We start from the raw sequence: 9,762 nt of genomic DNA, 5'->3' as shown, positions 1-9,762 counted from the left end.
AGAAGAAGCCCCTCCTCCAGGCATCACCACCTCCTAATAATCTGACCAAATTCTAAAGTATCTCATTAGTAAAGTGTTTACACTGATAATTAGAGCTGACACAATTAATCCGTCCATGGATTAGTCCAGGGGAGAGCCAACAGAGGTTTTGGTTCTAGCTGAACTCAGGCACAGGGAAAGATCTCAGGAGCAATTAATCAGTTATTTCAATTTACAGGTTATTTCTCAAGAGAACATGTTTTCACAAAATACAAAAACATTTGCTGCTTCCAACTTGACATGAACTGCGTTGGATTGTCCAGGTGTACCTAATAAAGTGAGCACTGAGTGTAGTTCTCATGAATGTGCAGTGAAGTGTATGAAATCCACTGTTCCAGTAGTGAGCAGCAGCTGGCAGCTGTTTAGTATGAACAGGTCCAACGTAGGTCAAACGTGCTGAGTAGACCTGCGTCAGACATGTGTCTGATGTGTTTGAAGGAGTTTTTTGAGTCTCCACAGACAAGTGAAACACATTTCTGTGAAGACATGTTAGTGTGCTACACCTTAATCTTTGTTTCCATGACAAAATCATCAACAACCAACTAAATCCAAAAACAACCATTCATAACACAAACCATAGAAAATGTTCCAGCTTCCTCACACATGTACAATGATGACCTTGATGAATAGTTTATTTCTCAGAAACAATATTCAGCACTACAGTTTGTTATGAAGCTTGTTCCATTAGGTAGAATCGGGTTCAAAAACTGGACTGATATTATCCAAACACTTCATGAACCTACAGATGACTCTGTCCCATCAGGAGTATGAGAGGTATTCACCCATCTGATCATATGATACTGGAGTGTGTCTATGGGACCTGCTGAAGAAGGAAGAAAAAGTGACTTTATAACCTCTTCACTGAACAGGAGTCTTCTGCCCTCCAGTGGTCACTGTCAGTAACTACAACTCTGCACACAGCACTGACTGATACTGATGTTCACACTGACATTATTCCACATTTACTGACTTATTTTAGCTCTAATGTTCATCAGTCTGATAATGACTCTCTGTATGTGAACACACATATTATTACACTGATATAAATACTGATGTCTGACTGATGGACAAATAATCAGAGAGGTTACTGCCCTCCAGTGGTCACACTGACAAGTGTCCAACAGGACTCGCACTGATTATTAGGATCAATATGTACCAATCAGTATTGATGACATCAGCAGGAAGATGAGGACTGGTCATAGTTTGAATAATGTTCCATGTATTATTCCATCCATGTTTTCACTACAAGCAGATACACTGTAAAAAATGTGACAACTAAAAGGATCACTGTAAAATGATAAATAGGAGATGAACTGTAAAAAATTCTAGCATTGATTATCAGGAAATACACTGTAAAAGAATTTAATGGAGACTGTGCACTGTGTAAAATGGCAACAAAGGTGACAGGATATATCCAATCAAAAATGATGGTCATAGATGAGCTCTGGACTAACTTACAACCAGAGGATGCACTGTAAAATATTACATCAATTCAATTCAATTTTATTCTAATAGCTCCTTCCACAATCAAAATTATCTCAAAGCGCTTTACAGAGGCCCAGAGTCTGACCCCAGAGCAAGCACTTAAGGCGACAGTGGCAAGGAAAACTCCCTTTTAACAGGAAGAAACCTTGAGCAGAACCTGGCTCAGATGGGGGACCCTCCTGCTGATGGCTGGGCTGGGTGAAAGGAGGAAAAGGAGGAAGATAGGACAGCTAGGAATGGAGGAGAGGAGGAGAAGGACATGCAGCATATAAAACATGATACAAACAGGGTTGGAAGTGAACAATGTTAGAGGGCCAGCATTCAGATTACAGAACAGTTAGTGGATACTGTGTGCTCAGCAGATTACAGTTATGATAGGAAACAGAGCACAGAAGCAAGAAGCTGTCATGTTTGGTAATTATTTACATTACAGTCTGCATAGAATATTAATCCAAAATGTATCTGTAGCAGAGTGGAACCCTTGTCTTCATATTTACTGCTTATTAATTGTTTAGTTTGCTCAGCTGTTCGTTTATTTATAACTAAGTAGTGTGGCCCAATATAAATAGTACAGGCATTGTAATGTTGTAGTTTCACCACAAGAGGGAGTGGGTGGTTTGGAGTCGCTCCTGGTCAGTGGACGTCGACACATCAATGAGTTGCTCCAATGACGCATAGACAGGAGCGCGTCATGACACGACGGTTGCTGAAAGTTTACTTTCACTTTTACTTTCACCGAAGTTTGTGGTGCAGATGATTTTCTCTGTCTGAAGGTAAATGTCAGCACTTCTAATGTTTTTCTCGTCAACACTTCCTGTAGTTACCTGGATTATCTGATGTACGGATTTGGATGTTGTAGTGTTTTTTTATACTGCGTTGTGGTGTTTAGTTGTATAGACTCTGAGTTGTCAATCTAAAGTCGAGGTGAGGCAGGAAGAGGTCCGTCATTATGCGCCATGTTGTGTGGATATTTGCGGTAGAAGCGGTGGAGTCAGAGTAGAAGCAGAGTGAGCTGATGGTCAGTAGCTGAACACGGAGCCTTTGTTAGTCTGTGGCTCCACTTACTGCTGACTGAAGGCAGCTTTTCCTGCCTGAATCAGCCTGTGGAGGAGGCGGACCTGAGCCGCTGTTCTCCCGCAGTCTGAGCCGCTAAATGCGGTCTGAGCTCGGCCGGACAGCGGCTGGAGAACAGCTCTGACTTTCTCTGTCATTAGATGAACTCTACGGGACTGAGCTCAGAGGGACTGACGGGGTTTTTCAGACTCTGTGTGATTTTCAGAGAGACAGTTAACACTCCATCCACAGAGTCAGAGGCCTCCTGGTCCTATCAGGACAAACTCTACCTGATGAATTAGATGATAAAGACCCAAATCCATAAATACTCTCACAATAAAGCATCTCAGCAGCTCTGATAGGTGATTATATCTCTGTGGCTGGTCACAGTACAAACAGAAAAACTGTCTGTCAGGACATGTTTGCTGTTTTTATTGATGTCTATCTGTGTCTCTGCTGTTTGGTTTGGTTTTGGTTTGTTGTTGATGCTTCATATAGTTCAGACTTTACTATGAGAAAAGGCAGGAAAGTGCCAGGGGCCCCAACTAAAAGGGTCCCTGGAATAATATTGAGGTGAAATGAACTGAGTCTCAGTTGTTTTGTGTGGAATAATCACCTGCAGCTTGTTTCATCAAGTCATTTTCTACAGAAACACTGCAGACAAACAGATTGTCAGATAAAATCAGTGGATCTCAGTCCATCTGTGTGTCAGTGAATGGAAATGGTCGTCTCTGAATCGTGTGTGAAAGATATGAAAGAGGAAAGAAGAGCCAATCAGTGGAGGAGCAGCTGATATTTCTACAGGACAAATGATGGAGAAAAGAGCAGGGACATAAAGGTCTGGACAGATGAGTCGGTGCTCTGTCTCCAGGGATGTTTTAACTGCACAGACTGGGATGTTTTCACACAGTCCTGTGGGGATGATTTGGACTCATTGGTGGACATAACATGCTCATACATGGTCTTTTGCAGGGATATGATCATTCCCTGTAAGTGTGTTCAAATATTTCCCAACAACAAACCAGGATTTAACCAAATCAGTCAAAGCAGGATTACAAATCAGAACTGGAAAACAAAATGGCAGCAAACAAACTTGGTTCAGCCTGGGCAAGCATGAAAACTACTGCAGGCCTTCAGAGCACAGAGCTCAGTACTCGTGTCTTTTTAGATGGTTGGAACTCGGACACAGAGCTGGATAATGCTCTGAATTGTTTTTATTGTCGTTTTGATTTTAGCACAGAAACTCAGCAACTGAAACATAAACTTAAAGACACTATGCACTTTAACATTGAGCTGCGTGATGTCAAAAAGACATTCTGTGCAGTAAAATTGAACAAAGGTCACGGCCCCGATAGTATATGTGGGTGTTTAGTGAAGTCCAGTCCACATGAACTGAGTCCTGTGTTTCAGTATATTTTTAATAAGCCCTTACAGACACAACATGTCCCTAAGCTCTGGAAAGACGCTGTGGTTGCTGTCCCAAAACACTGAATGATTTTAAAGCAGTCACCCTGACTTCAATCTGAATGGAAACTTTTGAGAAACTGGTCAGATCTGAGATCCTGAAGCAAACTGAACATGCACTGGATCCTTTGCAGTTTGCATACAGGCCTCACAGAGGAGTGGAGGATGCTACAGTGACTCTGCTCAACATGCTTTTTAAACATCTGGATTGTAATGGGACACACGCCAGGCTTTTATTTGTGGACTTGTCTTCTGCTTTTAATACAATCCAACCTCACATTTGAATTGAAAGGCTCCTACAACAGTTTGATTTAAATAATAATGTGGTGGGTTGGATTCTGGATGTTTTAACCAACAGGACACAGAGAGTGAGGGTCAACAGTACATTGTCTGACCAAAGGTGTTCTTCCACTGTTTCTCCTCAAGGGTGTGTGTTGTCACCACTATTGTTCATTTTATACACAAACATGTGTCAAAGCAGACATGACAGCAGAAGCATCATAAAGTGCTGATGACTCAGTTATTGTTAGTCTCCTCCAGGACGGTGAGAGCAGCCATGGACCAGTCATTGATGATTTAGTTCAGTGGTGTGAGGAATCCTACCTGCAGCTAAATGCTACAACTGTCAGGCACGAAGGAGAAGGGACGAGGACACAGGCGCAGAGTCAGAGAGTGGGGAATCAAAAAACGGTTTAATAGTCCAGGTTCGTTACACAGAAAATCAGTCCGAAGAAGCAAAGGTACCAAAAAGGGGGAAGGCTAGCTCAAAATCCAAAAATCCAGGCAGAGGTCATACACTATCACAAAGAACACAGTAGAACACGTATGGGGAAAAGAACGCTGGAAAGCTTGGTAAACAACACACAAGACAATCTGGCGACGAGTGATGGGAAGACGGGGACTAAATACATTAGGGGGAGGTGAGACAATTACAAACACGTGAAACACATTAGGAGAGGAAGGGTAATCAGGAAGTGGGATGAGCACACGGGGAGGGGAAGGTCGAGACACCTGAAACGAGAGGGAGAACAGTGAACAACCGGAAACTAAGATAATGTCAGAATAAAACAGGAAACCCTAAATAAACATTACAAAATAAGAGCACCCTGGCTCCCCAGGGTGAACCCTGACAACAACAACCAAAGATATGCTCATTGATTTTAGGAGGAAACCCCACAGGCACCAAGTCACTTTAATTAAAGGTCAGACCATTGAGTATGTGCAGTCTTACAAATATCTCGGGACATTGACAGCAAATTGACTTTTTGAAGAAAATTGTGAAGTGGTTTGTAAAAAGGCTCAGAAACGTTTACACTGTTTAAGGAAACTTGTACATTTTCACATTGACTGAACCATAATGAGCATGTTTTCTCTCTTTTATAGAATCCATTTGATCATTTTCTTTAGTGTCATGGTTCAGTCAGACAACTTTAAAACAGAGGAACAAATCTACCTACAGATACAAATAAAGGAACCTGAACCTAAGGATGATTTCAGTTGATGTGCAGATGAATGATTTGTGTTTTCTCTGCAGATGAAGGTAGAAAGTGTGTGTGAGCTGATGTGGATGTGAATTCAGCATCATGAATCAGTGTGAGGACAGAGAGGAGGGAGCCCCTCCCCCTAAAAGCAGTCTGTGTGGGGACCATGAGATCCAGACCAAAGCTCAGAGGTGAGATGAGGATCTCTAACTGTCCATGACTCTTCTCCATGTCAGAGCTCAGCACTCACATCACTGCACCATCATTATTCACACTCAAAGCTCTGTGTGTGTTGTGTTGAAGGCCAGAGCAGCAGCACACACCAGACTCTGCTGGACCTGGACCTGAACATGGACCTGAGCCCAGCTGTGTGTCCATGAAGAGTGACAGGTCAAATGGTCACCTCATTAATTTCAAAGGACAGCCTCCCTCTGCTGCAAAGAAGTGAGCTGCAGCTGAGTTTAAAATGTATCAGACAGCTGTCCTGTATAACTGGTCTTCTATGAAAGATGAAGTGATTGTGTTTTGTCTCCAGGCTTCATGAATGACACAGTATTTGAACATGATCAGGCTGAAACACAGGCTTTAGTGGCAAAGTTGATGTTTCTCTTTTCAAGAAAAGCACTTCTTATGTTCTTATATGTGTCATTCAGATCAGAACTAAAACTCCCTGTAACTCAGCATCTATCCAGTTCCAGTGTTTGTGTTAGTGTCCTGTAGCAGAGGTGAGACTTCTGTCAAACCCAGTGTGAGTCCTTAAAACTCATCATTTAAAAGGTGGACTTGTTGTGATGACTCTAGATCATGAGGTACAGAACTGATTGCTTGTTTCCTCTCATTGAGAATGTCACAGCACAGTAGTGTTTGCTTTAATCAGGACAGTCACCACAGAACATAAAAGCAGCTGTTGTTTGTGTACAAAGCATAAAACACTCACAGATACTGCAAACATAATGTGAGCTAATTCTTCATGATTCCTCCACAGAGTGGACCAGGAGAGCTCAGAGGTTCCCAGTGCTCAGTCTGCCCAGCAGCATCAAACACACCTGGACTCCATATTTATGGTCTGTACATGGACAACAACTACTTTGACATCTGTTGTGTTGACAATAATCTCCATGCTGCACTTTTTAGAGCAGTGGATTGTCAGTGTGTCCAACATGGATCTGATGTTTGGCTCCATGGTTTTACTTTGATTGTGTCATTCATATAGTTTTCTGTTCCAGCTGCTGGAGGAGAACATTGTCACTTTTGTGAAGAAGGAGCTGAAGAAGATCCAGAAGGGTGTGAGTCCAGATTACCCAGAATGCTCAGAGAGTCAGAGGGAGAATGACGAGGTGTTGGATGGTGAGGATGAAGAGCAGAGGAGGAGCAGCAGAGAGGCTTTTGTGAAGATCACAGTGAACTTCCTGAGGAGAATGAAGCAGGAGGAGCTGGCTGACTGTCTGCACAGCAGTAAGAGGATTTCTCTAAAGATTCAACATGATGGACAAATGGGACATTTACTAACGTCTCAAGACATGGAGGGACATATGTTCATGTGTGTTCTTTAGGGGGATGAACATGTCATGTTTTCTTTATGAATCAGTCATTGATGTTTTTTTTTATTTGTTCATTCAGGACATGTTGCTGCAGTTTGTCAACGTAAACTTAAATCTGCTCTGAAGAAGAAGTTCCAGTGTGTGTTTGAGGGGATCTCTAAAGCAGGAAACCCAACCCTTCTGAATCAGATCTACACAGAGCTCTACATCACAGAGGGAGGGACTGGAGAGGTCAATGATGAACATGAGGTCAGACAGATTGAAACAGCATCCAGGAAACCAGCCAGACCAGAAACAAGCATCAGACAAGAAGACATCTTTAAAGCCTCACCTGGAAGAGATGGACCAATCAGAACAGTGATGACAAAGGGAGTGGCTGGCATTGGGAAAACAGTCTTAACACAGAAGTTGACTCTGGACTGGGCTGAAGACAAAACCAACCAGGACATACACTTCACATTTCCATTCACGTTCAGAGAGCTGAATGTGCTGAAAGAGAAAAAGTTCAGCTTGGTGGAACTTGTTCATCAGTTCTTTACTGAAACCAAAGAAGCAGGACTCTGCAGGTTTGAAGAGGTCCAGGTTCTGTTCATCTTTGACGGTCTGGATGAGTGTCGACTTCCTCTGGACTTCCACAACACTGAGGTCCTGACTGATGTTACAGAGTCCACCTCAGTGGATGTGCTGCTGACAAACCTCATCAGGGGGAAACTGCTTCCCTCTGCTCGCCTCTGGATAACCACACGACCTGCAGCAGCCAATCAGATCCCTCCTGAGTGTGTTGACATGGTGACAGAGGTCAGAGGGTTCACTGACCTACAGAAGGAGGAGTACTTCAGGAAGAGGTTCAGAGAGGAGGAACAGGTCAGAAGGATCATCTCCCACATCAAGACTTCACGAAGCCTCCACATCATGTGCCACATCCCGGTCTTCTGCTGGATCACTGCTACAGTTCTGGAGGATGTGTTGGAAACCAGAGAGGGAGGAGGGCTGCCCAAGACCCTGACTGAGATGTACATCCACTTCCTGGTGGTTCAGTCCAAACTGAAGAACGTTAAGTATGATGGAGGAGCTGAGACAGATCCACACTGGAGTCCAGAGACCAGGGAGATGATTGAGTCTCTGGGAAAACTGGCTTTTGAGCAGCTGCAGAAAGGAAACCTGATCTTCTATGAATCAGACCTGACAGAGTGTGGCATCGATATCAGAGCAGCCTCAGTGTACTCAGGAGTGTTCACACAGGTCTTTAAAGAGGAGAGAGGACTGTACCAGGACAAGGTGTTCTGCTTCGTCCATCTGAGTCTTCAGGAGTTTCTGGCTGCTCTTCATGTCCATCTGACCTTCATCAAGTCTGGAGTCAATCTGCTGTCAGAAGAACAATCAACCTCCCTGTGGTCTAACCTGTTCAGATACAAACCTGATCCAACTCAGCTCTACCAGAGGGCTGTGGACAAGGCCTTACAGAGTCCAAATGGACACCTGGACTTGTTCCTCCGCTTCCTCCTGGGTCTTTCACTGCAGACCAATCAGACTCTCCTACGAGGTCTGCTGACACAGACAGGAAGTGGCTCACAGACCAATCAGCAAACAGTCCAGTACATCAAGAAGAAGATTGAAGAGACTCCCTCTGCAGAGCAAAGCATCAACCTGTTCCACTGTCTGAATGAACTGAATGATCGTTCTCTAGTGGAGCAGATCCAACAGTCCCTGAGTTCAGGACGTCTCTCCACAGATAAACTGTCTCCTGCTCAATGGTCAGCTCTGGTCTTCATCTTATTGTCATCAGAAAAAGATCTGGACGTGTTTGACCTGAAGAAATACTCTGCTTCAGAGGAGGCTCTTCTGAAGCTGCTGCCAGTTGTCAAAGCCTCTAACAAAGCTCTGTAAGTGTATAGATAGTTGGATTTATTCATCATTATATAAAGACTCTGCTATTTTATTCAGCAGGAGGGAAAATCAATTCCTCTCTTCTTTAATTCCTGATCATCATCTCTGAGCTCTGAGCTTCATCACATTGAATCTGAATTAAAATAATGGATCCTACATTAAAGAGCCAAGTCTCAGCTTTAATTTGAGCAGGTTGACATCAGTATAGAAAGAACTGTGTGGGAGATTCAGCCCTAGTGGTTCAAAAGTAACTGGACAGATACACATGAAGTAAAACAAACTCATCAGATTTAATATTTAGAGTAAAATCCTTTGCTGTCATTGACTGTAGTATCCATTATTATATTTTAAAGTCAATGTACTGAGAGCCCAAATAACATATCATGTCTAACTGTCCAAATACTTACAGCATTGACTGTACATGTCTGTTTATTACTGATTGTGTCATATTTAACTGTCATGTCTCCAACTTGTTGAGAATAAAACAGAAAGGATTTGAATCAGAGCCAATGAAAGATGATCATCAATGTAGAGACTCCTCATTGGTTAGCAGGTGGATAAAGAGCTGATATTTCTGCTTCACTCAACAAATCTGTGTTTGATGTTTGGCCCAGTTTTCAAATGCAGGTCTGTTAGTTTGCTGTGAGTTGCAGAGCAAACTGAGAGTTTGGTTCCTTTGATTGTCCTTTCAACACAAATGTTATTTGACTTTTTCTTCATTGTTTCCTCTTCAGACTGAGCAGCTGTAACCTCTCAGAGAGAAGCTGTGAAGCTCTGTCCTCAGTTCTCAGCTCCCAGTCCTCTAGTCTGAG

The 9,762-nt window shown here is 43.0% G+C and overlaps 1 protein-coding gene across 1 annotated transcript; it reads left to right on the top strand.

The window, feature by feature from the left end:
- Nucleotides 1-7,174: 7,174 nt before the first annotated feature.
- On the top strand, nucleotides 7,175-8,950 carry LOC121191763 (protein NLRC3-like; the record flags this gene model as incomplete). The annotated part of the gene is made up of 1 exon (XM_041053144.1): nucleotides 7,175-8,950. A coding segment is annotated over one exon (1,776 nt), but the record flags the coding sequence as incomplete, so codon positions are not given.
- Nucleotides 8,951-9,762: the final 812 nt, after the last annotated feature.

This window comes from Toxotes jaculatrix, chromosome 13, assembly GCF_017976425.1.
Source record: "Toxotes jaculatrix isolate fToxJac2 chromosome 13, fToxJac2.pri, whole genome shotgun sequence".
NCBI lineage: Eukaryota > Metazoa > Chordata > Actinopteri > Toxotidae > Toxotes > Toxotes jaculatrix.
The sequence above is the reverse complement of the archived record's forward strand: the minus strand, read 5'-3'. Positions and strand labels throughout refer to the sequence as shown.